The following is a 27,828-nucleotide window of genomic DNA, read 5'->3' on the forward strand; positions in this document are numbered from 1 at the left end:
ACTCATTTATTATGAATTTCCCTCCATGCACCCGCATAGCAGCAGAGCTTTCACCACATCCCACCAGCTCTGCACTGTGCCTTCCAGCCCTGCTGCTCCCCATCCCCATCCCAGGCCCCAGGCCAGTCCCCATCCCCGGGATGGAGGAGAAGTGCCCCAGAGCCATCAGACAGGATGAGGACAAGGCTGGGACACTCATCTCAGGAGAGAGGAGGGGTCACCCATTTTGGATCAGTCTTGACACAGGTTACAGCTCCTGAGGGAGACGGTTGGCACAGACGGGAGTGGAAAACTCGGGGTCCTCTTCCCACTGCTCTGGAATGTGGACTCTTCTGTGCTTTGGCACAGCCCACCACCAGAGACTATTTAGTTCTTTGAAGGCACAATTCTCTTTCCTGGACACAGACAAGTGCCACCATCAGAAGTTAATGATTGGCCTCAGCCTTAGAGATCTTCTCCCACCGAAAAGATTCCATGATTCTATCTCCCCTAAAAGCTGTATGGCTCTGAGGACACCATCATCCTCAGCACCCCAGCCAGGGGCCCTGACCCATCTCTCTGGAGTCCCAGCCGGAAAGGAGGGAGGGAAAACGGGCCTGGAACTGGAGAGATCCCCAGTGTAGAGCAGGAACGTCATCTGGGACTGGCACGCAGCATGCAGTTATACATGTGGATCCTGCTCCTGTTTCTCTCGAGAAAGTTCAGTCCCAGATGTCATTCCCCTTCTCCTGCTTTTTTTGAAGTTGGAGAACTACGTACATGGATGGCGTCTCTAATTAATATAAATATAGTGGAACATAAATAATAGACATGCCTGAAATAGTGTCACTCCCGAGCAGGCAGGCAGACGCGTCATGGAAAGAAAATAAAAATGCTTTTTATCTGTTTTGGCATTTCTTGTTTGTTTGTTTTCGCTGGTTTGTTCCCTTCCTGAGGAAAGAGTAACCTTTGCCATGAGTGAAACTGCTTGAAAATGAGAGACCGAGGTGCAGGGGGAAGAGAGCGGGATGGGGACTAGGATGGGGATGTGGACAGGGACGGGAATGAGGATGGGGATGGGGATCGGGATGGGGATGGAGATGGGGACAGGGACGAAGATGGGGATGGAGATATAGATGGGAATGGAGATAGGCACAGGGGCAGTAATGGAGGCAGGAATGGGGACAGGGATGGATAACGTCGGGGCTCTGGGGCAGAGTGCGGGGTCAGTGGGAAGTGGGGAAAGCCTTGCCTCTGTGGGGAATCTGTAATAAAGGAGTTTTATCCTGGAAACGCGGCTCCCGCTGTCCCCGCAGCCGGCCGCTCCCGCCACGGCGCTCCCCGGCGCTGCCCCGGGCCCGGGCAGGGGCGGGGGCGCGGTCGGGGCCGCCGGGCTCTTCCCTCCAACTCCTCCTCCTCCTCCTCCTCCTCCTCCTCCTCCCGCCCCGGCCGCCCGCCGGTGCCGGCGGAGGCGGGCGGAGCGGAGCGGCGGGGCGGGCCGGGCCCGTTCGCATCCCCCCATCCCCGCCCCGCCGCGGGAGCGCGGAGCCGCCGGGCTGCCCAGCGCTCCCGGCACCGCCAGCCCCGCAGCCGCCGGGCTGCCCAGCGCTCCCGGCACCGCCAGCCCCGCAGCCGCCGCCGCCGGAGCGCCCCGGCCGGTCCCGCCGATGGCACCGCGCTGCCGCCGCCAAGTAAGGGGACAGCGGCGGGGGGACGCGGGGCTGGGCGGGGGGAGGCCGGGGACCCCTGTGGGCTCACCCCCCTTTCAGTCGTGGGCAAACCCCCCGATCCACGCGGGACCCCCCGCCCCACGCGGGACCGGCTCGGCAGCACACGTCGGCTCCCGTCCGCTGCCCTCGGAGTCCGCGACCCTCCCCGGGCTGGTCGTGACCCCTTCCCGAGCGGTTTGGGGAGCGGTGCAGGCGTTGAAGGAACGGGGCAGCGCTGGGGTTGGGGTGTCGGGTTTCCCGGTGCCCGGGCGTTGGCTCAGCCCCTGGGAAATGCTTCCCAAAGGGTGGAGAAGGAGAGGGCAGCATCCTCTTGTCCCCAGGGTGGGGAGCATGGCAGCCAGCGAGCCCCTAACACAGCCCAGGGGCTATGCCACCTTCACTGGTGTCTCAGCATGTGTTGGTTCTCAGCCTGGCTATAAAACCACCCATCCTTTGGCTGGGCAGAAGAACAGCCTGATCCAGCCGTTCCCATGTGTTGCCAGGCCAGAAAAGCTCGTTAGTGCCTTTCTTGTTAAGTAAAAATTGCTGGGGCCATTGGCTTTGGAGGGCAGAAGGACCGAGAAGGTACTCAGCGTGCCTGGCCTGTGGAAGGAGGCTGGATGGGACTTGTTCTGCAGGTTGTGTTGGGAGATGAAAGGGGAGAAGAATGTATTTCAAAGCTATCAGAATGCAATGTTATCCTATACAAGGTGTGGTTAACCCATGGTACCCATGGCTGCAGGATTTCCACAGGGAGAGAGCCAGAGCTTCCCTCTGCCAGGTTTGTAGTGTTTCTGAAGCCCTGGGCTTGGTGATGGGGGTGGGATCCCAGGGAGAATCCCATCCCCTAGGCTGCAGGGCCAGCATTTGCCTCCCTGTCTGGCATGGGAAGGGTCTTTTCCATGAGACAAGGTCTGGTCTGGCTGGGACCTGCAGGGACAGCGGTGAGGGGATGAATCTTGCTCCGAAGGCATCCTAGCTCAGATCCAGTCTGCCCTGAACTCAGCCAGCAAAATTATTCTCTAAAAAGGCAACAGTAGTAAGTCAGGAAGTTGTTGGTGTCCCTGGGGTGTGAACCGAGCTGTCCTGGCCCTGGGTGGGGGTGAGCTCCAGGGGTGCTGTGCTGGGTCCCCGCTGACACAGGGTTGAGCCGAGCCCTCCCAGCGCCCAGCTGGGAGTCAGTACACCCACAGCCCAACTCTGGGGCCAGAGGACTGGCCGTGGCCACCCTCCTCCCTGTGTGGGAGAGCAAGGATGCTCTGGGCACCTCTGCCAGCACCTTTCCTTGCCTGTGTGCCATGAAGGTGCTCAGAACTCAAAGCAAAGTTGGTGTGAGGTACCCGGACAGCATGCCTGGCTCTGTGTGGGTGGGTGGTCAAAGGGCCAGGGGAATGTGTAGACAGCAACAGGCTTGGAGAATAGAAAAGGCTGATCCTGAGTGTCCTCTTGGGCTGGCAAAATGCAGAAAAGTGCCTTCTGTCAATGCAGAAAACAGTTTGAGCGTGACTTGGTTGGGGTTTGCTTGCTGCAGTGGGACAGGAGGGATTTACACTCCACCCACCGCCTCAGGGGCCTCTCCCCATCCAACACAAAAATAGGCTGATCTTTCCAAAAGATGGGGCGGGCGGGCTGGAAAATGCCATTCCTGCAGGGACCTGCCGTGCTTTGCCCCAGGAGGAGATGTGTCACTTGACTGTGGCTTTCTGCAGGCCTGGGCAGGGACACAGGCAAGGGCCCGGCGTCGTCCTGTGCTGCCATTGGGGAGCCACAGCCTCTGCACGTGCCCCTGTGCGTGTGCCTGGCAGGAGCGTTCCCTCCTCGTGCTGTATCCTGAAGCTCAAGGAGACGGATCATGTTTTTCCTTCCCAAAGGGCATCTGAAGCAGAAATCTCCTGCAGGGCACGGGCTGCAGCCCCATCCACATGCTCCTGTGGAGCTGGTCAGAGGCTGGAGGCTCTGCCAGCACCTGGAAGCTGCCGTCCCACTGCCCCTGGTTCTCTGCTCCAGCATGGGCAGAACTAGGTCCCCATCAGTAGATCCAGTCCCGGAGATGCCAGGTGGGTGTCAGTGGAACAGGCCCTCCCAATGCCACGGTGGTGTGATGGAGGAGCTAGGTCCTCCATCCTCAGCAGCACTGGGCAGCCAGGGGCTGGTGGGGAGGCTTCTGGCAGGGTGTCTGGCTGGAAAAACAGCTCCTCTGCTGTCCCATCGCTGCTTCTGGGAGACTCCCATCCCTGGACATTGGCAGTGCCCATGGGCAGCCCTTTCTCAGGGTTATGGAGATGTTCCTGGTGGCTTGGTCCTGCTGCTTGTCCGGGCTCCACTCACCCACGGGGACTGGCCCATGTCCAGCTCCCGCCTGGCATTTCCCTTGTTGACGTGTTTCAGGCCCTACATGGCCAGGCCCTGGCTCCCACTGAGCCGCATATCTGCCTGTCCCCATCGATGCTCCCCATGGCACCTCCTTCATCACCGGGGCTGGCAGGATGCTCCATGCAGCTTCTCGAGGGCTCCAGCACCACCTGATCCCCTGGGAGGGTTTGGGGGACTCCGGGCTCCCCCCTCTCCATCCTCCCCCAGCCACTTCAGCTGCCCCGAGTCACGCCACGCCGGTGCCGGCGGAGCGGCCGAGCCCACGCGCGCGGCTGGCGGGCACGGAGTGAGGAGGGGGAGAGGGGCCACGTCCCGGTGAGCGCTTTCAGGCAGGGTAATCCGGTGTTATTTGTAACACTAGTAGGGAGCTATTTTTAGCGAGAGGCAAATTTGATTTAATAGTACATAATTTGCCGCTGACAATTCAGAGGGCAGCCAAACGAGGAGCAGCTGGATTCCTAAGGAGGCTTTTTCCTGCCCTTCCTGAAATCCAAGGCTGACTTGCCAGAAGTGGCATTTGTTATTCCAGCTTTTGCTGGGGGAAAGCCCCTTGGGATAGCCCAATTAGCTCCGCTTGGTGCCGCCCCATCACCCGTCATTAAAAGAAGGAAGGGATATTTTTGCTGCCGTCTGTTATGGGAGGGCTCAGTGCTCCCGAGCTCCTTCAGGCAGCTGGAGCCAGCCATGTCCCCCCCGCTTTGCCTTTCCTTCTAACTAGCTCTGTGCTCTCAGCCTCTCCTTGGATAAATTTAGAATGAAAAATAGGTTCTGATCAAACCAAACAGCTCATTTGCCAGGAAACATGAAGTCTGCGTGCACTTTTGGGGGTTTCTTATGGATTGAGTTCTTCTGGGCCAGCCTTGGAGATACTTTGGGACAAACTGATCATCCAGGAAAGGAGCAAACACCATGTTCTTGCTTGTGCTTTTCCCAAGATGAAGATTCCCACAAAACTGATGGCAGTGTGGAAAGACATGAGGTAGTTCTTTCCTAGCCCTACCACCATTGCATCCAGCCTGTCCCCAGTTGGTGGCATGGGGACAAAGAGCTGCCAGGATGAGCTGGGATAGCCGTAGGCTGGAGGTGAGTTGCTGTGAGGCCACAGAGCCCCAGTGAGGGTGGGAAGGTGACATTTCCTCCAGGATTATGTGTTGTCTCCCCACAGGTGCCTCAGGGCAGAGCAGTGAGGGCACTCCTCCCTATCCTGGGACAGCCATCCCCCCAGCACTCTGGGCAGAAGCAGCATTTTGTAGGGTCCCCAAGCTCCACAGCCCTCCAGGCAGCCTCAGAAGGAGCCAAGAAGCCCCAGGCCATGGAGGGGTGGAACAAGGCTCCAGCAGCTGTGTCCTCCCAGGAGGAAAGGACTGAGCAGGACTAAGCATTGTCATGACGTTTAACTCCAGCAAATGTATGCCCAGGGTTTGGTGGCTCCTCTCCAGATGTGCAGTCACTCCCTGCAGCTGGAAAACCCCTTGGCAGCCATCCAGATGGGTGCTCAGCCCTGTGCTGCTCACTCAGGGGTCACCATCCTCTCCACAGCCCTGAGGAGGATTTGCTCCCTCCTCCACCAACACCAGGCTTTGTTCCTGGACCGCATCTTGCCTGGAGCACTTGTAGCAGCTGAATATAAAGCCAAAATAGCATTAGTAAAGAAATACTGGGGAAAGCCCTAAGAATGAGGGGTTAAGTGACTGCTGCTGGTGCATCCCCTATGTGAATGTCCCTAGGGACACCAGCTGGGATTGGTGTGGCACGTGAGACCTGACAACTCCCACAAAAGACTCACACACTTTAATCAAACACCTTTTTCTGTGAATGAAGACTTGCAGTCAGCTGGGGGGTGGGTGCTCCTTGAGCAACACCCCAAGTCCTGTGACCCCTTTCTCAGCTCATCCTTGCTCTGCTTTCTCCAGTCCATCCAGAGAGAGCTCAGGCTGGTGGAAACTGGGAGCCAACATTTGGCAGGGAAACGACCCTAAAACGAAGATCGAATTCCTTGGAGAACAACCACCTCCAAATGTTGCCCTTTGCCTGATGACCAATTTGGTTAAATGAAAAAACTAATCAGTTTTGAAGCCTGAAAATGTGTGGGCTGGAGAGGGCCCCTTGGTTGGGGTTTCTCTGTGACACAGATTTTCCCCTTGTACTCAGTTTTGACTGTAGATTTTCATTTACAATGATTTTCTGACGGTCACCACTAGCTTTAGAGGTGGAGTGAGCTGGGAGTTTCATTTCTTTTGGATCCCCTGCCTCCAGGTGCTGTGTCTTCTGTAATTAATTGTGCCCTTCCTTCTGCTCCTCATGCTGGGTTCCCCTGGAAAATGCTGGGGACTGTCCCCAGGGACACCAAGCACCAGGGATGGTCACACAGCGAGGTGCCCTGACCCTTGTGCTCACCCCTCTTTCTACCAATCCCCTGCTGCAGCCCACACACTCCCCTCCCTGTTCCTTGGAGGAAGTGTCCCCCACATCTGCAGTGGGGGGCCCTTCCCAGCTGGGAAAGCACCCTGGCACCCCATTTCCAAGCTCACGCACCCCCTGCCCCACAGATCCCCCTGCTGAAGGTGGCTGTTCCCCGGGGCACTGTGGCAGGGCAGCCAGTGCAGCAGGACCCAGCCCCTGCCCGCCGTGGGCAAGGCACTGCTGACCTCCTCCTCTCTTTCTGCCCCCCTACAGGGAGGAAGGTGCTGACCAGGTGCCCTGAAGCTCTGGGGTTCACTGCCCACGGGCTCAGCAGGATGATACCAGCAGTCCAAGACCTTCCCACGCTCCTCGCAGTGCCAGTGTGACCGAGTGGACGGCGGGGACCTGTGGCACTGAGCCTGGCACGACAGCACAGCAGCCAGTGGCCCTCGCCACGGGCCCTGCTGCCCAAAGATGAGCGATGGCATGTGGATCTCGCTCAGCCCCACCGAGTTTGCCCAGCTCCAGCAGTACACAGACTGTGAGTACCCTCTGCCCCTCCTGGGACAGGGAGAAGGGGTCGAAAAGTCCCGTTGATCTGTGCCAGACTGGCACCCTACGTTTTCATAGTGTCCTCCTGGAGAACTAGGTAACTCCTTAGATCTTGGATGGGGAGGCTGGGAAGGTCCCTGACCCCCAACACTGGCTGGTGGGGATCCCTGTGCCTGCGTGCCTGGGAGGATTTAGCTGAGCTCTGGGGGCTGGACACGTGAGCACGGCTCAGTCCCTCTGAAGGCGTTGGGCTCCCACGTTCGTTAGCAAAGTGAAATGCCAACCAGGAAAGCAGACTGGCTTTTCCCAAACACACGGAGCTGCTCCACAGCTTGCCTTGGGTTGCCAGCCCTCTGTGGTAATTTTCCTTAGTGCTTTTGAAGAGCAACCTTCTGCAGCTCCCGCCGAGGGATGGTGGTTGGTGGCACTGCCGGAGGGTTCTGGGGCTGGGAGCAGCTGGAGAGGGAGCCTGGGCAAAGCCCAGGGGTCTGAAACCAAGTCCTTGAGGTCCTGCCTGCCAAAGAGCCGGGTGTGCTCTTCACAGCAGTTGATAGAGAAGCAGCACAGCCCAGGGAGGTGCTGAGAGCAGGGCAGGATGGGCAGGAAAGCCCAGCCAGGATGACAGGATGAAGGAAGAAGGGGTGTAAAATCTCAGGAGTGTTGCTTTGCAGGATTGGCATGACCCTGGGGTGAGCAGGCTGGATGGGGGAGGACTGAGAGGCAAAGAGGACCCCGAGCACCCTCTGAGGCTGTCTTTGGGGACACTGTGTATCAAAGGGATGAGAGTGGGGGCAAGTTCTCCCCAGGCCTCTGCTCCTCATCCAGAGACCTCAGGCAGGGGCAGGTGGGGATGCAGGCAGAGGTGTGCGTGCATTATCCCTCTCTGCATCTCATCCTGCCTCTCTGGAGGATGGGCTCTGCTTTGCTGAATCCCAGACCCTAAAACACCATCTGTAACGCTGGGCTCAAAACACAGACAGCATCTTCATTTCGTTAATTGAAGTGTGGCCAGCAAGGCTGCAACATGGGTAGCTGCTTCCTCCCCAGGAGGGTGGCCTGGCACTGGGCTGGAGAGCAGGGCTGGGGGGGTCATCCCAGCCCTATGGCCAGGAAACCCCTTTTTGAACACCCTAGATATCCCAGACAGTTGTGGTCCAGTGCCAAGTTCCATCCCCAGTGGAGGGCGGGGGGGATCAGAGCCAGCACAGCCCCCACTCAGAGAGAGGATTTCACAGTAATTAACAGGGCTAGTGTGTCCAAGAACCTTTTAAATGCATGTGCCCAGACGTGTGTGAAGGTGAAGGCTGAATGTTCCCTCCCCTTGATCTTTTTTTTTTTTCCTTCTTTTCCTGTTTTTCTCTATTTTGGAAGGACCAATGTCCCTCCAGACACTCCAGCCCTGACGACACCCAGCCAGGGAAGGTCATTACTGCCTGTATAGAAGTTAGCATAGAGCAATCCAAAGAGGAAACGACCACAGACTTCACCAGAGGAGGTTTAGATTGGACATGAGGAAAAAGTTCTTCCCTAAAAAGGGTTGTCAAGCACTGAAACAAGCACCCAGGGCAGTGGTGGAGTCACCATGCCTGGAGGGATTTAAAAGCCATGTAGATGTGGGATGTAGTTTAGTGGTGAACGCACTGGTGCTGGGTTAATGCTTGGACTCTACAATCTTAGAGGGCTTTTCCAACCTAAATGATTCCATGATTCTATGGATACTGTTCTATTTCTCCCTCCTGGCACCTCCTAAGGATGCCAGTGGGCAGCCCAAGGCAGCTTCTGGGATGGCTGGGGCTGCCAAGAGGTGCCAGCGTTCACCCAAAGCCCTGCACTGGGGCAGGGACATTCAGGGATGTGCTCAGCATCCCCTCCCGAGCAGCCAGGACTGGGGAGTGGTTTGGGCTTTCCTTGCTTTGCTCTGGCTTTGTGTTCATTTTCATACAGGTAAGAGGAAGCTCTCTATATATGTAAAGCTCCCAGGCCAGCTTTCCATAACTGCCCTGCCCTCTGAAGGTGGAAGGGAAAGCAGGGCATGGATGGCCCCTTCCAGGCATGGAAGGATTCAGAAATTGTATATCCAGCAGATAAACCCCTCTGCACCATCCTGCTCGTGGATGACAAAGGGTGCTCAGCGTGGCCATGCTCAGCATGGTGCCTTTGTCTCCCCAGACTCCACCAAGAAGCTCAAGGATGTCCTGGAGGAGTTCCATGGGGACGGCGTCCTCTCGAGGTACAACCCCGAACAGGTATGGCCCTGTCCTGCCAGCATTCCCCTGTGCTGCTGGCAGCTCCTGGCCCCCTGCTAGCTCCCCCAGCCTGGCTCCCATCCCTGAAAGCAGCTGGGAGAAGGCAGGGCTGGCTGGCTGTCCCCCAACTCTCCCCATGGTCGTGCTCCCAGGACTGGACTCCCTGGCCATCCCGGGGACCATGCACACCACCCCATCCCAGTGATGTTGCCATGGGTGCTGGCAGCTGGCTGCCTTGCTGAGAGCTTTTTGGGGCATTCCCTTGCCAGGGAGAGATTTACTGTTCCCTGAAAAGCAAATTACTTTGCCGGTGTGGTGACGGGAGGGGTCTGTGCCTTCTCACTCTCCCCCGAAGAAGGCTGGGATTATTTTTTCTGGGTAGTGATTTCAGAGAGACCTCTTAGTGTGCCAGCAGGACAGAGCCTTCCACGGGGGCTGTAATCACTAGAATCGAGGCAAAATGAGGAATGTCAGTCGGCTGACCATGGTGAGGAAGGGCACAAAGCTACTCCACTGTTCCAGGGCACCACAGGACCCTCACTCCAGCTGGGTCCACAAAAGCCATTGGGAAGGCATCATCCCCACACAGTGGCAATGCTCAGTGGGGAGGGAGGAGGGGAGGAGACCTCAGGAGGAGGACAGTCCCCAGAGGCTGGGGGCAGGCTGGAGGGTCCTGCTGCTCTGCCCTTCCCTGCCACTCCTTCAGCTCCTGCCCTGGCTGCTGAGCCTGATCCCAGCACCACTGGCCCTGGCTGAGCCACACTGGCACTGGACATTTCTGGCCCTGCTGCCTCTGGGTCCCTTTAGGTTATATCCCACACTGGGAATTGGGAAGCCAGCAGCTTTAGGGAGGGCTGTGTAGCTGATGTGCCCGGTGAGGGGGGCCGAGGGCATGGAGCCCCACCCAGGCTGGCCGCTCTGCACCCTCCTGGTATGGCTGGGGCACCTCTATCCTCCTCCTCTGCACCCTCCTGGTGTGCCTGGGGCACTTCTATCCTCCTCCTTGGTCTCCTCCCCAGCCCATTGACTACGAGGGCTTCCGCCTCTTCATGAAGACCTACCTGGAGGCAGATGTGCCTGAGGAGCTCTGCCAACACCTCTTCACCTCCTTCAAGCGTAAGATATGCCAAGCCTCCCCCGAGACCCAGCGCCAGAGCCCCGGTGTCTCACAGCACAGCAGCCTCGGTGAGCCCACCCTGCCACCCAGCTGGGCATGCCGGGGCACCATGGCATGGTGGGGTTGCTCCCAAACTGCTCACGGGGATGGAGGTTGGGGAGTGGCACCTGAAGTGGGTGGCATCGGGGCCGGCACACAACCCAGTTCTTCTCCATCCGACGGGTGGGCTCCCAGGGCCCTTTGCTGTTCCAGGGAGGGATTTCCCTAGGATGGGCACCAACAGGGCACCACGGCACTGGTTCCTCCCTTTCCTTTGTGCATTCAGAGCCCAAGTCAGCATCTCCATCCAGAGTGAGGTGGCCTATGCCCCTGTCACAGGTACTGGTGCAGGCAGCCACCCTGCACTCAGCAGCACCTGGAGCAGGGGTTGTGTGCCAAGCACCCAAGTCTGCCTCCCCCAGCCCTTTCCGAGTGGATTTGTGGCTCATGGAGACATCTACTGAAAGGACTATAAATTGCAAAAGGAAAAGGAGAACGTCCTCGGACATTTGACTCTGGCTGATGGTGAAGGACAACATCCTCCCTGTCTGGTTCCAAGAACCGTGGTGGACATCATCCAGGGATGGAAGCACTGCTGGGAGCCACTGGGACGGGCAGGAGATTGAGGGGGTCACCCATGGTGGCTCTCAGAGATCCCTGGGGCTGAGATGCTAGGACAGAGAGGCATGGGGCTGGCAGAGAGGACCCAGGGCGAGCACTCAGCACACAGTTCCTGGACTAAGGGGCGCAGGCACCCTGGTGTCACACTGCCCCGGGCATATATCTTACTTTGCAGGGATCAATGGGAAAATGCTTCGAAGCGCCCTGGGACGACACACTCCTGAGCCCAAGAGCTGCCACAGCAACGTGGCTGAGCTGCAGCCAGTATCCCTCACCCCAGCATCAATCCCCAGTGCCTCCCCCAGCTGGTCTAGATCATCCTCCCAGAAGTCCACCACCGGCACCGCTTCTGCTCACAACTCCTCAGGCTCTTCAAGGATCTCCTCCGTGTCTCTGCTCAGCCCTCAGTCTCCAGGTGAGCTTGGCTGGGACTCCACGTGGGGGGACACAGGCAGTGACAAGCCCTCTGCAGTTTCCGTGCCCTGGCAGTGCAGCTGGTCAGGTCCCCGTCACGGTGGTGGTGACCTCCCAAACTCTGAGTGTTCTTGTCATCTTGACACCTTTGCTTGGCAAACTTAAGCCACTGATCCCATCCCACAGAGCCCCCACCAGTCAATGCCTTAATTACCCGGCAGCAGCTCGTAGGGAGGGGGAAATGGGGTGGTGAGTCATGGCTGCCCCCTGCCCGGCTCCTGCCAGCCCCCGAGGAGGCAAGCATTGGAAGGGCCCCTCTGCCAAGAGCCACCATCTGCCAAAGGCTGCTGTCGGCACGGGCGGCAGCGAGCGTGGGCTGTCCTGGCTCCCCAGCAAGCTGCCTCACTGCCCACTGAGCTTCTCACTCCTTCTGGGTGGGTGCTGATCCCCGTCAGGACATGTCCCCATGGGCTCTGACTACTCATCCTGCCTGCACCTGCAGTGATTGAGGGATGGGAGTCTGTGCCCCAGGGATTGAGTGGCAGTGCCCGGCCCTGCTCCAGCAATGGCACCCAGCCCCGGGCCCCCTTTGTGCTCCCAACCCTACTCCAGCAGTGTCACCCAGCCCCACATCCTCTCTGTGTTCCAGCTCTTCTCCCGTGATGGGCCCCAGCCCCACACCCCCTTTGTGTCCCCAGCCCTTCCCCTGTGGTGCCACTCGGCCCCATGACGAATGGGTCCCTGCCTGCAGAGCCTCCGTGGCCCACCTGGGGATGACTTTGGGCCCAGTGCCATTCCTGCGTGTGGCCTCTCTTCCTGCCCACAGGCACGAGGAGCGTGGAGAAGAGGTTACCCTTCAGCCTGCGGAAGAGCCCCAGCTCCCTGAAAGCCCCCCCTGCTCCACCTCCCACCGCCCTGGCCCAGGTGGTCCACCTGAAGGACATTGTCTGCTACCTGTCGCTGCTGGAGAGGGGACGAGCAGAGGACAAGCTGGAGTGTAAGTGGGACCCTGTGGTCGTGCCGTGTGGAGGGGGTCACCTGAGGGGGGTTTGCCCAAGGAAGGGTGCAGAGCTGGATGTTCCTGCCCATTTGGGAAAACCACTCAGCATCCCCCTCTGCTCCTGGGTGCGTTACCCATGGCTGGCAGAGGGGCTTTACTCTGATACCCCGCAGCCCCAGGGTCACATCTCACCCCAGCTGAGCTGGCACAGCACTGCTCCCACCTCAGAGCCCCAGCAACATGGAGCTGGGTGCCTGGGGTGCCCCGGGGTGCTCCAGGGCTGGGCTCTATCAGCAGCTTCTCTCCTCCCTCCAGTTATGTTTCGCCTCTACGATACTGATGGAAACGGCCTCCTGGACAGCTCGGTGAGCCTTGATGAGAGACAAAGAGGGGGCTCCTCGGGGGGCTGGAAGCAGGCAGGGCACTACCGAGGTGCCCACTCCCAAGGTGAGGTGCTCTGAGCTGGGCAGCAGTATGGGAAAGGAGGAGGAAGGCAGCAGCTGGACCGCAGGGCTGGGAGACGCATGCCAGCTCCACTGCATCCAGCAGCAGCAAGAAAAAATCCACCCAGCCAGGAACTGTAGCTCTGCATCAGGTCATGGTGTTTCAGAGGAGAAAAAATGCACTGCTCCTTCTCCCTCGGGATGTTTTCTCTTTGTTCTTTGGGTATCGCCCTTGAAACCTATTGGAAAAAAAATCTGGTTTGTCAGAATAGTTTTTCCCAGGGAAAACCTACTGCAGATTTTCTTGCATGTTTTCAGGGCAGAAGACCACTCCCAGCACCCACTGAGGACTGGGGTGTCGCTGCCCCTCCTGTGCGGGTGGGGACTGGGGTGGCCTTGGGCGTATGGAAACATAAACCTGATACATCCCCAGTTTGGGGGCTTGGGGCTGGACACTGCTCATGCCTGAAGCCATTCCTAAGCATCGGGCACCACTGTCTCTCTGTGCTCAGGAGCTGGATCGTATCATCAACCAGATGGTGCACGTGGCTGAGTACCTGGAGTGGGACTCCACTGAGCTGAAGCCCGTGAGTGCTGGGGCTGGGGGCAGCTGGGGCAGATGTGGGGATCCACAGCCAGAGTTGTGGCTGGAATCACCGTATCTCTACATTTTTTTCCTCCTCCAGATCTTGAAGGCGATGATGGAGGAGATAGATTATGATCACGATGGGACTGTGACGCTGGAGGAATGGATCCGCGGTGGCATGACCACCATCCCCTTGCTGGTCCTCCTGGGGATGGAGACGGTGAGTGCCCCCACAGGGACCTGCTTTGGCTGCATCCAGCCTGCCTCCAGCAACAGACTATGCACTCATACACCACCACACAACCCTACACTGGCCCCCAACCCTTTTGACACCCCCACTCTGCCCCCTTTACCCCCAGATCTTCCCAAGCTCAGTTCTGAGCTGTAGTCACTGCCAGCTGCCATGCCCAAGAAGGCTGGGCTCACTCCTTGCTATTGCAGCATAATCCAGTTAGATGAATATTTAATCAAAAATTAAGGTGAGCACCTAAAATGGTAACTCCTCTTATGGGGTGAGCTTCAAAGAGCAGAGATGGGGCAGTTGGAACGCCCCTTATTTCTCTGTGGTGTTTTTTCGTCCTTTTGGCCTTAATTTCTTTCAGGTGCATCCCTGGCCATTGGATAATAGTTTGCAGGGAAAAATCTGTGGTTTTGCTCATGGTGCCCATGCTTCCCATGGAGAGGTGGGGGTGGGAGGCAGGCTTTCTGGCAGGAAAATTCAAGAAAGCAAGGAATTTTAACTGGCTCCTGCAAAGCACTCTTGCCTGGCCCCAGCTGTAAGAGGCTTGTGCTTTTGTCACCCTGTGGTGATGGCCTGGTCCCAGATGTGGAGTCACCTTCCTGTCAGCCACCAAGATCCTCCCTGTGGCTGGGCTGTGCCAAGGGGCCGTGGGAGCTGGAGCTTGGTGCCTGGAGCTGGACATGCCCAGAGCCTGCATGCTTGGAGAAACACCAGGGAGAAGGGGAGCAGGGGGAGCCCATGATCCTGCTGGGAGCAAACTCCCACAAACACAGTGAGGGGTTTAAGGGGATGAAAAGCCGATAAAAACGGTGGGCTGAGGGCTCTGGGACCCCCGGCAGCAGGGGAGTGACCCCTCACCCTCCACTCTACTGCCCTGCAGAATGTGAAGGATGATGGGCAGCATGCCTGGAGGCTGAAGCACTTCAAGAAACCCGCCTACTGCAACTTCTGCCGCACCATGCTGCTGGGGGTCCGCAAGCAGGGCCTCTGCTGCTCCTGTGAGTCCTGGATCCTTGCCAGCATGTTACACCCCCAGGCTGGGGGCTCCCACCCCATCCAGTGCCCTGGGGAGAGGGGACTGGTCCCTGTTAGTGCTGAGCCCCGTGAGTACTGCAGGGTGAGAGGGGAGGAGACAGCTCCCATGCTGGAGAGCGATGCTCACCATCTCCTTCGTGGCACTTGGGGATATGGTTTAGTGGTAGTGTTGGGGCAACAGTTGGACTCAGTGGTCTTAGAAGGGTTTTCCAAGAATTCTTCTATGATTCTTTCTATGATTCTCCTCTCTCACCAGTCTGCAAGTATACAGTCCATGAAAGGTGTGTGTCCAAAGAGATTGCCTCCTGCATCAGTACCTACGTTAAATCCAAGAGAAACACAAGCGTGAGTAGACAGCATTTCTGAGTCAGTGGGTCTCCTGGCCCCTTGGTCTCCTGCTCTGATCCCACATGGCTTTTTTCCCTGGGATTTGCCCCTCTCATCCTGGGCAGCAGCTCATGGGCATTCCCAGCATCCAAAACCTTGCAGGATGCACCCTGTCCCCAGTCCCCAGGCACTCACAGGTCCTCAGCCCCGAGTTTTGCCGTGGTTCCAGGCTGGGAAACAGGTGTCCCTGCTGTGCTGCATGGAACAGCAGGGAGGGAAGTCAGCTGTGTGACGGGCTGGGTTGGATCAGTCAGCATCCCTGCAGGACAAGCTTCTGAAATCGTGGCAGCCGCCCTTAGCAGGAGGGAGAAGCCCGTGGGTCGGTCGTGTGCCTGCAGTGTCCCCCTGTGCCCTGCAGGTGATGCAGCACACCTGGATCGAGGGCAATTCCCCCGTCAAGTGCGACAGGTGTCACAAGAGCATCAAGTGCTACCAGGGCATCACCGGCCTGCACTGTGTCTGGTGCCAAGTCACCGTGAGTACAGGGGGCTGGGGCGCACCCACAGTGCCTCCTGCACGGTCAGCCTGGGGAGGAGAGGCTCACAGGCAGGAGATGGCTGGTGTCCCCTGCTCAGCATCCCTTCCTCCTGCCCCTCCAGCTCCACAACAAGTGTGCCTCCCACGTGAAGCCGGAGTGCGATGGGGGCCCACTGCGGGACCACATCTTGTTGCCATCCTACATCTGCCCGGTTGTCCTGGTAAGTGCCCCTCTCATCCTGGTACGTGACCCTATTGTAGTGGTAAGTGCCTCCCTTGTTCTGGTAAGTGCCCCCCTCCTTGCTGCCGGTGATAGGAACCCATCAGGGCATCACTGAGGCCAGCCTGCCTCCCCCAGGTGCTGGCACTGCCTTCTGGGGCAGTGTGGGCATCCATACCTCTGTTGCCCAAAGGACAGGCAGTCCCACTGCCGACGATCAGAGAGCGACTCCCCTGCCAGCACCACCCCCGAGGACACCCAAGGCTTCAAGTTCAACTCCACCACAGTGGATGGGCAAGGGCTGCAGGTAGGTTCCCGCACTGGGCTGCAGGTGAGCTCTGCCGCTGAGCCCCCAGCAGGCAGGAATGCACAGCTCCATTTTCTGCCCTCCAGATCAGCCCCCGGCCCGGGACACACCCACTCCTGGTGCTTGTGAACCCCAAGAGCGGAGGAAGGCAAGGGGAGCGGTAGGTGGGGTCCTGCCCAGGGAGAGCATCCCGCCCTGGGTGGGGGCTGCTGGTCCCTCACGCATCACTCCTGGTGTGGGAGTCACCTCCGCAAAGCTCCTCACACCTTTCTCTTCCCAGAGTCCTTCGGAAGTTTCACTACCTGCTCAACCCACGCCAAGTGTACAACCTGGACCGCGGCGGGCCCGCGCCAGGGTACGGAGCCACTGCAGCTGATCCTCTGCCCTCTCCTGCCAGCCCCTGCTCCCCCACCTCACACCTTGTCTCTCCTGGCTTTCTCCAGGCTGAACTTCTTTCGGGACACTCCAGATTTCCGTGTGCTGGCCTGCGGAGGGGACGGCACGGTGGGTTGGATCCTGGACTGCATAGGTGAGCAAGGGACGGCTGTGTTCCTACAGAGCATCATCTGCCTGCATCCTCGGTGATCTGCCACAGATTCACAATATTCCCCGTGGGAAAGTGGGGGGGTCCTGACAACAGCATCATCCCGGGCTGCCGGCCGAGGAGGGACATGGAGAGGAGCAGGAATAAGCCTTGTCAGCCCCAAACCTCTCTTCCCCCTTGAACTGCAGATAAGGCGAACCTGGTGAAGCACCCGCCGGTGGCTGTCCTGCCCCTGGGAACGGGCAATGACCTGGCACGGTGCCTGCGCTGGGGAGGAGGTGAGGCCAGAGGAGCGCTGCCCAGGGGCTGCCCACACTGCCCAGGGGGACCCTCCAGTGTAGCTGGGTGGGTGCCATCGCAGGGCAGGGAGGACTCCTGGGCTCCTGGGATGCGGTTAGAGCTTCATCTCAGCCTGGTGCCTCCAGGCACCCCCTCCAAAAAGAGCAGCCACCGCTTTCTCAACACCCCTGCAGCTGGGTCCTGCCCAGCTTTTTCCATCAGGAGAGCCCCACCGTTAGCCAAAATCTCTGCCACTGCTGTGAGGATGTGGCATAGCAGCAGCCCCAGGCTCCCCCAGACACTTGACACCCAACTGTGGCTGTGCTCCCCTTCATCCTCCTTCATCCTCCTTCATCCTCCTCTTTTCCTTCCAGGCTATGAAGGAGGCAACCTGATGAAGGTCCTGAAAGACATTGAGCACAGCACGGAGGTGATGCTGGACCGCTGGCAGATAGATGTTATTCCCAGTGACAGGGAGGCCAACGGAGATCCTGTCCCATCCACCATCATCAACAACTACTTCTCCATTGGGGTGGTGAGTTCCATGAACCAAGGATGGGTCTTTCCCTCCCTGTTCCTCCTTGCTCACATTCCCAGCCTCCCTCCATCTCCTGGCCTTGTTTTTCTGGTTTTATTGTCATTTGCAATGGCAACACTTAGATATGTAAGCAGGCATAGGATTTCTCTTTTCCGCTGGGAAAAATGTGAAAGGAGCTTAAATGGAGTTCAAGAGAAGTTTGGGGCCTCAGAGACGAGGACACTTCACCTGCCAAGACAGCACCCATCAGCAAAGTCCTGCTTTGGTGCTCAGACCCACGTTCCCCCATGCTTTCCTGACCCAGGGGAGTCTGGCAGCCCTGTGCCACAGGGGTTTCCCCCAGTGCTGGGGCTCAATCCTGAGAGCAGGAGGGATTTGGGAAAGCCCTTCTCTTCCCAGGGGCTTGCAGCACTTTTGTCCTGGGCCAGGGGTGCCGCCATGGTGTGGGCTACCCACTTGCAGCTCTATGGGACGCTTCTGGGTTCACATCAGCTCTTGCCAGGGGGTGTCACAGCAGGTGGCATTTGGTGACAGCTTCTGAGTTGGACCCAAACACCCCCACCCTGCCTAAGGAAAGGGTGTGATGAGCTTCAGGAGAGCTGCTGCCCTGCTAGGAGGGCTGTCAAGGTGCAGAGTGTCCCTGGAGCCCCACTGCCCCACTGGTAGCCCTCTCTCCCCCCTCAGCATCCTCTCAATGTGATGAGGGAAGGAGGCCAAGTGCACTAATTACATCTCACTTAACGAGCTTTGGGAGGAGCCTGGCTGAGAGTCCCTCCATCGCCTCGGCATGGCCACCACCCCATGTCCTTGTGCCACGGGGGCCAGCGATGACCACAAAGAGCTGAGCTCCTGTACCTTGGCGTATGCCCACAGAGCACAGAGCGGGGGTTTCTGTGCTGTGCCACTGATGTCTCTGTGCTCCCACTCCCCACAGGACGCCTCCATCGCCCACCGCTTCCACATCATGCGAGAAAAGCACCCTGAGAAATTCAACAGCAGGTAACAGCTTCCCAGGAGCCCCCCGGAAAGCTGGGTGTGGGGGGACACCCTGACACTGCCATGCGTCATGCCAAAGGGACTTTGTGTTTGGTCAGCCTTAGGAGACAGGCAGGGCATGCACAGGGCATGGTGGAGGTCCAGGGCAAGGCTTGGCAGAGGTTTGGGGTGCTCCTTCAAGCCCTGTGTGTTGTGTCAGGCTGCTTGAACTTGGCCACGCACCCAGTTACGTTCATTCATGCTTTATAATTAGCATGGAATTCCAGGACAGGCAGGAGCAGGCCAGGCAGTGAGGGCAGGGCAGGCAGGCAGCAGGTCACAGCTCGCTCCTGCTGTGCTTCGGGCATGTGGAAATAGGGTGATGGCAACAGGAGCTGTGGCTTGTGATCCCCAACCCCAGGTTCAGAAATACCTGCTAGAAGAATCCTGAATGGATGAAAGTGTCTGCTTCTGCCCTGAAATTCAGCTCCCCTCAGCTTACAGCTCCTCACAGCTTACAGCCCCCCATCAAAGCCTGGCACAACAACTGATGCAGGGGATGAGCCATGGTCAGGGGCTGCCTGACATAGTGCCAGGAGGGTTCTGAGGTGTGAGACATCCCCTCCATGGGGTATCCCATCCCTGGCAGCCTTGTCAAGATATACTGGCCTGTCCCATGCCAAGGGAGCACCCAGCACCCCCATCCTCCCCCTGCACAGGGTGTCTAAGCCAGGTCTGCCTGAGCCACCCCTTGTCCCATCACACAACTCCCTAGGGTCATGATGCTGGCAGTTCCTCTCCAGAATGGCTTGTGTCCCCATCCATAGCTCATGTCCCCATCCATGGCTCATGTCCCCAGCACAACAACTCCAGACAATCTCTGGCAGCTCATCTTGCTGCTAACTGGGGCAAGGCACCACTTCCAAGCAGGATGCTGACATGTCTCTGTGCCCCAGGATGAAGAACAAGCTGTGGTACTTCGAATTCGGAACATCAGAGACCTTTGCAGCCACCTGCAAGAAGCTCCATGACTATGTGGAGGTGGAGGTGGGTTTCCTGGGGTGGTCCGTGGCTCCAGCCACGGCACAAGGGCTTTTCGGGAGCTGTTGGCCACAAGTTCCTCAGGCAGGGCTTTTGACTATTTGGAGAGAGGGTGCCACCACGGCTTTGACCCCTCACGGTGGTGGGAGGACACAGTGGCTGGCAGGACCCCCCATTCCACCACGCGGCACTTGCTGCAAAGCCAGCCAGCTGCAGGCAGAAGAATGGGCCTGTATTCCCCACTTCCAGCTGTATTCGAGAGCGTGCCTGGAATATTCTCTCTATAAACTTCACGCTGCTCCCAGCACTCGTTGGATGACATGGAAACAGCCTTTAATTAGAGCTGGGAGGAGGGCCCATGGTTGCTAAGAGCGCTGTCACTTCTCCGGAGGCGCTGGGGGGTTCGGCCGTAAACTTCCGTCTCTCCTTATCTCCAGATAAACCACCCTTTTATAACTCAGGCTGGAGGGTGAGGGGAGAAAAGCAGTGCTTGCTACAAGAGACTGGTGGGAATCAGAGCAGGTGGCGGGCACAGGGGTGCTGGCGGTGGGCAGAGAGTGGGCAGAGCCTGGAGAGCTGGCCCTGCAGACCTGGGGCCATGGGCAGAGCAATTTTTATGCCTGTTTCTAGACCCGGAGTTTCATCCCTTCCCAAAGCCCAAGATGGGTAGCTGCACCTGTAGAAGCTGGTGGGAAGGAGCAAGAGCAGCATCAAAACCATCTCACCCCCCTCCCCATCCATGCAGCAGGGTCCCAGGGTAGATAAAGTCTGTGTCTGTGGGGTTGGGCTGGAGATGGGCATGAGGTGCCCCCCATTCCTTGCCAGGTGCTCCCCACCGAACATCCCCACCAGCTGAGTCCACTGGCAGGAAAGTGTTAATCCCACAGTATATGAAGTTGAAAGCAGCAGCCTGTCCTCCCTCGGCTCCCAGGCAACTGTCAGCCTTGCAGAGAAATGGCAGTTTTGTTTTGGAAATTGGCACTCATTCCCTCCACGACTCCTGGAAATGAATTTGCTTTTTCCCCCAGCTGCAAATTTCTCCTTCCAGCCTCGCTGCCAGCACGCCGTCAGCTGCCCCTGCTCAAAGGGCCCATTGTAGCTCGCTGGCACGCAAACCAGGGAGGACTCCACAGGGAGAATCGCTCCTGCCCGTGGGTGTGTGGGCAGGCGTGGGCAGCTGTGGGCAGGAACAGGCTCCTGCAGCATCCCATCGTCCCGCACCCTGGGCAGCCAACTCACCCCCATCCCACCGTGGCTGGGTTGGTTCCCACTGCCTTGCAGGCAGGTGGGAAAGGTGCCTGCAGTTGGGGGTGATGCTCAGGCTGTGTTGTCCGTCCCACAAGAGATCGGAGCCCTTTCGCTTGGTACCCACTGCTCAAGCGTTGAGGTCTTTTCTCTTCCTACACATCACAATATCATTAAGATGTATTGAGAATGAAATGATTTACATCCTTTCCAAGCCCTGGAGAAATAGTTCTTCCCTCCCAGACTAGAAGATTCCTGCATTTTGCTTTCAGTGCAAGGCTAAAAATAAGATCCCGCAGCATCAGGGCAGGCAGAACAGACCTGACACACCGAGGTGTTTGCTCGTGTGAGCGTCCAGCTCTGCATATAGGGGGCTGGTGTCCTCAGCGTTGGCCAAGAGGGAGGTAAAAATAAGCTCCAAACCTTTGCTAGAGGAAAACAACTGGAGTTAGAGCAACAGCGGGGGCTTATCAGCCCGTTTCATTCCTCTTGGCACAGCAAGTGAGAGCAGAGATGCCTTTGCATCACCAAGAGGCAAGGAAAAAGCTGTGCTGGGATTTGCTGAGGTGCAGAGTGGCAGGCAGAGAGCAGATGCCTCAAGGAAAATAGGAATGCTCTAAAGAAATTCCACTTGGATGGGAAAGCAGCTGCTTCCACCAGAGGTATCTAGGAAGGGGATCCGCGTCTGGATAGTGTGAGAAGACCTGAAGTTAAGAAATGCATTTCCACGGCTGCTGCCTTCAGTCCTGTGGGAAAGCTGCAGGAAATGGATATTTTTCCTTTTACAGGGAATTTTCAGCCAGGGCAGTCCTGCTGTACGACAGCAAAACCTGGGATGCCAGTCCTGTGTGCTGTCTTGTGGTTTTCACTCCAGAACCTGACATTTTTCCCTCTGACACCTTTCCCATAATTTCCTTCCAGCCTCATTTCTAGTTTCCTAGTGTCTCTTGAAAACAAACTAGTTTGAGCTATTTTTTGGGCAGCCAAACTTTCCAGTCCTTTGGAGTCAGTCTGAACAAGGGGAGGTGGGGAATCATGTGCTGGAGCTCCTTGGGTTGAAGTCGCTTCAGGGTTGAGGTGATGTTGCCTCCTATTTTGGGTCACAGCACTGAGCCCAGCCAAGGTTTTCTGTGATCTCCCAGGAATCTGCTTTTTAAAACTGCCATTTTGGGCATGTAGTAAAATTTCTATGGAAATAGAGGGGAGAGCAGCACAAGGAGGGTGAGGTGGTGGTAGTCAGCTCTAGGAAAGCAAAGCGTGGGGGGGGTATTTGCATCTCCAGCCCCAGTCACCCCGGCAGACTATCCAGTGTCACACTGTGCTCCTGTGGTGGGGAGAGGAGGCTGGGCTCCATGGGGATGGGCACCAGCCCCCCAACCCCACGTCCTGACACTGCCCACGTACCTGGCAGTGTGACGGGACCCTGCTAGACCTGAGCAACATGTCCCTGGAGGGCATCGCTGTCCTCAACATCCCCAGCATGTACGGAGGCTCCAACCTCTGGGGCGAGACCAAGAAGCAGCGTGGTTACAACCGGCTGGGCAAGAAGGCGCCGGAGAAGGTGCCCGGCACGGTGGTCACCGATGCCAAGGAGCTGAAGTTCTGCGTGCAGGGTGAGCCATGGGCAATAGGGGAGTGGGTGGGGTTAGCACGGGGGCACTGGGCACCCCCAGGTCTGGAGCAACAGTACTGGAGGGGTTGTTATTGGCTCACCGTCTTTTGGGGTGCCAGGGTGACCCCACAGTGTGGCAAAGGAGGAGCTGGAACAGAGCTGCAGAGCTGGCATCGAGGGCTTTTGTAAGCATCTCTTCTCAGGCTCTGCCACAGCGCTGCCAGCGTGGATGTGGGGTTCAGGAGCAGCACAGTGCCCACACTGTGTCCTGGCCAGCACCTTGCACTCACTGCTGCAGTCACCAGTGGCAGGGCAGGGACAGCCCCGAGTGCTGCCAGCATTCCCCAGTGGGTAACAGTGTGCTAGAAGCAGCCAGCAAAATAGCAAAAGTGCCTGGATTTTCCGCCCACCACTTCCCACAGCCTGGGTCTGGGGTTGGAAACAGCCCCCCTGTAATGACACTGCCAGAATGACGGTGTCATATCCCTGACCATCACTGGCTCTCCCTTGCTGGGTGAGCCAGTGGGAACAGGCAGCAGGGAGTGGGACAGAGTAAAAGCCAGTCCCAAAGGCACTGTAAGGGACAGCAGGGTTGGTACCCTGGGGACAGCCCCACTTGTGGGTGGGTAGGATGGTATGGGAGGCTCAGAGGGCTTCTCAGGGGTGGAGTGGCAGGGGTGTGTGAAAGGTAACCCTGAAGGATTGAGTTGTGTCAGAGTTGGGTGCCCTTGCTGGTGGCCCAGAAGAGCAAGATGAGCTGGGATAAGGGGCTGTGCCCTGGGATTTGAGCAGATTTCTCACAGTGAGGATTCTGCCATGCATGCTGGCTCCTGGGAGGCTGCAGCACCCCTGGGCACCCAGGGAAGGGGTGTCACCATTTCATACAATGCAAACAAACAGTTGAAGGGCTGCTGGGGGCACCCTGCAGCCAGATAGGCCTGGGTGCTATTGCAGACCAGGAGAGTTTTTGCTCCAGAGATTGTGGATAGCAGCGTTGCCCAGCACTGCAAACATCCAGATTGGTGGTCATGGAACACAAAGGACATCAGGACACATCCCCCCAGTGCCACCAGCCCTGCTGCACTTCAGGACAGCCAGCAGCCCTGCTGTGCCGGCCCTGATGTTTCGCATGATGGCAGAAGGTAGGTAGGGGATCCCTGGGGATGGGATCTCAGACCCCTCTCTCTTGCAGACCTCAGTGACCACCTCCTGGAGGTGGTGGGGCTGGAGGGTGCAATGGAGATGGGGCAGATCTACACAGGGCTGAAGAGTGCAGGGAAGAGACTGGCCCAGTGTTCCTCTGTCACTATCAGGTATTTGTCCCTGTCACAGCTGAGCACCAACAGCAAAACCTGACAGCTGTGTCACCCCCTATTCCCTCTCTTTGTGCTTTGCAGGACATCCAAGCTGCTGCCCATGCAGGTGGATGGGGAGCCCTGGATGCAGCCGTCCTGCACTGTGAGTCCCCGGGGAGGGAGCGGGAAGTGGGGGTGGGCAGGGGCTGGCAGGATGTTGGGATGGGGCAGGAGGGGCTGGCAGGATGGGGCAGCAGGGGCTGGCAGGATGGGGCAGCAGGGGCTGGCAGGATGGGGCAGCAGGGGCTGGCAGGACGGTGGGATTGGACAGCCTTGCCTCCTGGTGGCAAAGCCTCTGAATTTGAAGAAAGGCTCCTACATATGCTGGCAGGTGGCCACAGAGCCCAACCAGCTGTGACTGTGCCCGTGAAGGCCCTGGACTCATGACAAGCCATTGTGGGAGCTGTGGGGACAGGGACACCCTCATCCCTTTCTGGGTCAGTGCACACAGGGGCGTCCCTTCCTGGGGGAGCTGCAGTGGCGTCCCCACCATTCGGCAGGCAGCTTGCCCAGAGGATAAATCCTCTCCCCATCCCACCACTGCCTGGATGTGATTCCAGAGCTCTTTGCCCTGGTGCTGGGTGCTGAGCTGCTCCCAGCTTGCTGGGGTCGCTCCCCAGGGTCCTGGGGCTGGGGGATGCCCTGGAGGGCTCAGAGCCCAGGACCCCCTTACTGAGCTGGGTTTTTCTACTTCTTTTTAGGTCAAAATTACACATAAAAGCCAGGTGCCGATGCTGCTGGGCCCACCCCAGAAGAGCAGCTTCTTTTTCCTGAGGAGGAGAAGCCGAACTCGAGATTAAACAGTATCCAAGGAGCCACAGCCTGGAGGTTCCCGGCATTCCAGCCACAGCCTGCTGCAGGGGGTCCCCAAATCCCAATTCTGCTGCTGGGACAGAAACTCCCCCTCCAAGCCCAGCAGGGATTATTTATCCTGGGAGGATCTTGGAGGCTCCTTCCCAACCACCTCAAGCATCTTCTCCATCTGGGATGGAAACAGTGGGTGAAGGCAGACTGGCATACAGGGAGCACATTTGCTGGAGCAGCACTAGGACTGGGATTTTTTTTCCCCTTTATTTAATTACCCCCCAGCCGAGCTGTGAGTGAACATGCTCCTGAGGCAATGCCAAGCTCCACTTATTTATTTTTCACCCTCCTGAAGGCCATTGGATGTCGTGCTCTACTGGCTCTCTGTCCTCCAACCCTTGCAATGGGAGGATTATTTATTTCCTTAAACTAGAAGAGCCGTCTCAGCCACTCACCTCTCTGCTGTGGGGGTTAAGAGAGATGCAAAGTGGTGCCAGCCTTGTGAGCCACAAGGCATGGGACAGGCTGGGGACTGACCATGCACAGGGGTGGATGGGAGGAGACTGTTTTGATGGGGAAATGGCAAAAAAAGGAATTCTGGGGGGAGCTGCCAATCCTGGGAAACCCCTGTACCCCGGCTCTGGGCTTCATGTTCATATTTATGTATTTATTTAGCAAACTTTGGTGGAACTTTGGGGGGGTCACCTTTTTATGAGCCCAGGTTGGACACAGATACCACCTCCCTTCTGTGCTGGCTGTCCACCAAGGCACCTCCTTCCACATGGACTTTCCTCTCTCCTAAAGCCTGCCAGCCAGCACCAGGGGCTGGGGACCCTGGGGAGAGACATACAGCAGCTCTTCTCACTTGGAGGTGTCCTTGCTACTTTTACAACACATCTGCCCATGTGCTTCATCAGGCTGGTGCTTTTCCAGTGCAACCAGTGCTGCCTCTGATGCTCCTGGATGGCTGCAGGGAGCAGGGGAGAGCAGTTGCACCTCGGTTTCTGTGTGGCCCCATCTCCCTGAAACCCACTCCAAATCCAAGGAGTCTCGTGGTTGCTGCTGCCTGCACAGCTGCCGGAGCCCAGCTGGGATGCACGAGCAGGTTTTGCTGATGTCACCCATGGATGGATAGATCATGTGATGCAGCTTCTCTCCAGGATGCACAGGGACCAGAAAACGGATGAATGCATGGAGGCTGTGGGGGTCTGGATGGGCCCCCAGGACTCGGGAGTTGGCAGGACTGGCCCATAGAAAGGGCTGCTGGTTGCTTCTGCAGGCACCCACTGCCTCCAGCTGTGGCCCCTGCTCCCAGGCAGCTCCCTTAGGTGTGGTGGAAGCTGCTTTGCTGCTGTGAGCAAGCTAGGAGCAGTATGTGCCCCACTGATGTCACCTCTGGCAGGAAAACTGATGCTTGTCCCTACTATGCCCCTGCCACAGAGCTGGTACAAGCCACCCTGTCCTCCCCAGAGTCCTAGTGCCCATCCTGTCCCTCCTGATGCTGCAGGTCCCCATTCAATAGCATCCCTCTGGCAGTGCAGAGGGTGCTGCCATTATTATGTTTCGGAGTGAACGGCGAGCTGAAAGGGAGGTGTTCATGACCTGCATACACAGGCACACTTCACCAGCAGTGCATAAATCCACCGTCCTCCTCCTCACCCGAGGTGGCTGTTAATGAGTAGCCAGGTGAAAGCAGTTGGAGCAAGGCCAAACAAAACCCAAGTCCCATGAACCAGCTGCCTCCATTTCCCCAGCCCCTTCCTGAGGGCAGCAGTGCCTCACAGCCCCACACTTGGGGAGGGTGAAAAAAAACCACTTCTGCCATCTCCAGAGCTTTGCCAGCAAGAGGGCAAGTTTGTTCTGTGGGATGGCAGCACGCAAGGTCAACAGGTTTGGTTCCATTTCCCACACAGCCTCAACCTGGGGTTTTATCCCACTGCCTGCATGGAATCAGCAGTGCTCCTTGCCCCTGGTCACAGTTTGCTGGGCTCGGGGCAAAGAGCAGCACTGGGGTCCCTGCTGTGGTTTGCTGTCGGTGGTGGTGGAGCCAGGGGAAGCAAGCCCATGTGCCCATGCCTGCACCCATGGCTCTGGCAGCACCATGGGCAGGGAACGCTCCTCTGAGCTTAAATCCAGCCATGTGTCCTGCAGGGCATGGAGGGCCCAGGGCCACCAGTGAGACAGCGATAGGTCAGCACTGGTCTGCCAGGAGTGGTGGCAGAGACGTTACCTTTGATGGTCAGGGAGAGGGTTCCTGCCACCTGCCCCAGGGGACATGGCTCCTATCTGCTCCCACCCTGCCAAAGGCATGGTTCAACAGGCATGGCAGCTCCCAACCTCCTTAGTCTGAGGAGGCAAAGGTCCTCAGCCCAGGAGGGACCCTTCAGTCCAGCTGTCCCTGGCTCCAGGGAGGAATATGCCATGCAGCTGAGGGACGCTCGAGGCTCTGAACCCCTGTATTCCCCTCAGTGTCTACGAGCTCAGCCCAGTTCCCAAGGGCATGGGATAGAACAGAAACTCCAAACAACAGCCCCAGACACCGGTGCCAGTGCTGCACTGGGGGACTCCCAAGAGCTGGGAACTCCATTCCCACAGGAGCCCCCAGCCCCCTCCTTCCGCTGTGTGTGTAGCTGTGGTTGCCTGCATGGAACGGCGTCCGTAGCGTAGCGCGTGTTACTGTGTACACCTGGACTGCTGTGGGCTTGCCTCTAATAAAGGTGGTGATGAACATCTGGGCTGGTCCTGGGGTGACTGAGGGTGATTCCTGGCCGGACGTGGGGTCCCCACCTTCAGGGACTGAAACAGGTCGTGCCCAACCCAGGGTGCCGGGGCTGAAGGGGTGTTGGCAGCGGCAGCACGATGGAGCAGCGCTCAGTGGGAGCTGCATCCGGCTAAATTTGGAGCCTGTACGTTTTTTTTATTTTTTTTTTTTCCCTGAGTGGGCTCTAAATTTAGCAGGCACCCATCTCCAGCCCCCTCCCAGCCTTGGCTCTCCAGGGGCTTTGGCTCTTCCCGAGGCACTCCTGTGACCTCTCACCTGCCTGTCCCACAGTTGCACTCGGCCCCGTCCTCTCTCCCCATCCCAGGGGTACTGAGCAGCCCCTGGACAGTGCGTGGCTGCAATCAGCGTGGGTCACACACTGTGCACCCCAGCTCTGCCGTGACCCGGCTCGTCCCAACAGCCTGCCGTGCTTCCCAGACCGGGTTTTGCCACCCACCCGCCCATGTGTCATCTGCTAATTTTACCTGCGGTGATTTAATCCTGGTTGCCTTCGTGCAGAGGGGA

General features: G+C 58.0%; 1 protein-coding gene across 1 annotated transcript; it reads left to right on the forward strand.

Annotated features, from left to right (window-relative positions):
* Positions 1-1,195: 1,195 nt before the first annotated feature.
* On the forward strand, positions 1,196-27,274 carry LOC127468803 (diacylglycerol kinase beta-like). The gene is made up of 25 exons (XM_051782406.1): positions 1,196-1,670; positions 6,738-7,005; positions 9,186-9,262; positions 10,282-10,447; positions 11,215-11,454; positions 12,280-12,450; positions 12,769-12,818; positions 13,409-13,483; positions 13,583-13,702; positions 14,604-14,721; positions 15,015-15,103; positions 15,504-15,620; positions 15,745-15,843; positions 16,036-16,149; positions 16,236-16,309; positions 16,430-16,504; positions 16,593-16,678; positions 16,882-16,971; positions 17,347-17,507; positions 18,445-18,509; positions 19,442-19,532; positions 22,183-22,384; positions 23,576-23,696; positions 23,781-23,841; positions 24,440-27,274. The coding sequence occupies exons 2-25, from the start codon at positions 6,939-6,941 to the stop codon at positions 24,536-24,538; spliced, it is 2,628 nt and encodes an 875-aa protein (XP_051638366.1). The 5' UTR covers positions 1,196-1,670; positions 6,738-6,938; the 3' UTR covers positions 24,539-27,274.
* Positions 27,275-27,828: the final 554 nt, after the last annotated feature.

Source organism: Manacus candei, unplaced genomic scaffold, assembly GCF_025592945.1.
Source record: "Manacus candei isolate 608988 ecotype Guabito, Panama unplaced genomic scaffold, ASM2559294v1 h1tg000015l, whole genome shotgun sequence".
Classification (NCBI taxonomy): Eukaryota; Metazoa; Chordata; class Aves; order Passeriformes; family Pipridae; genus Manacus; species Manacus candei.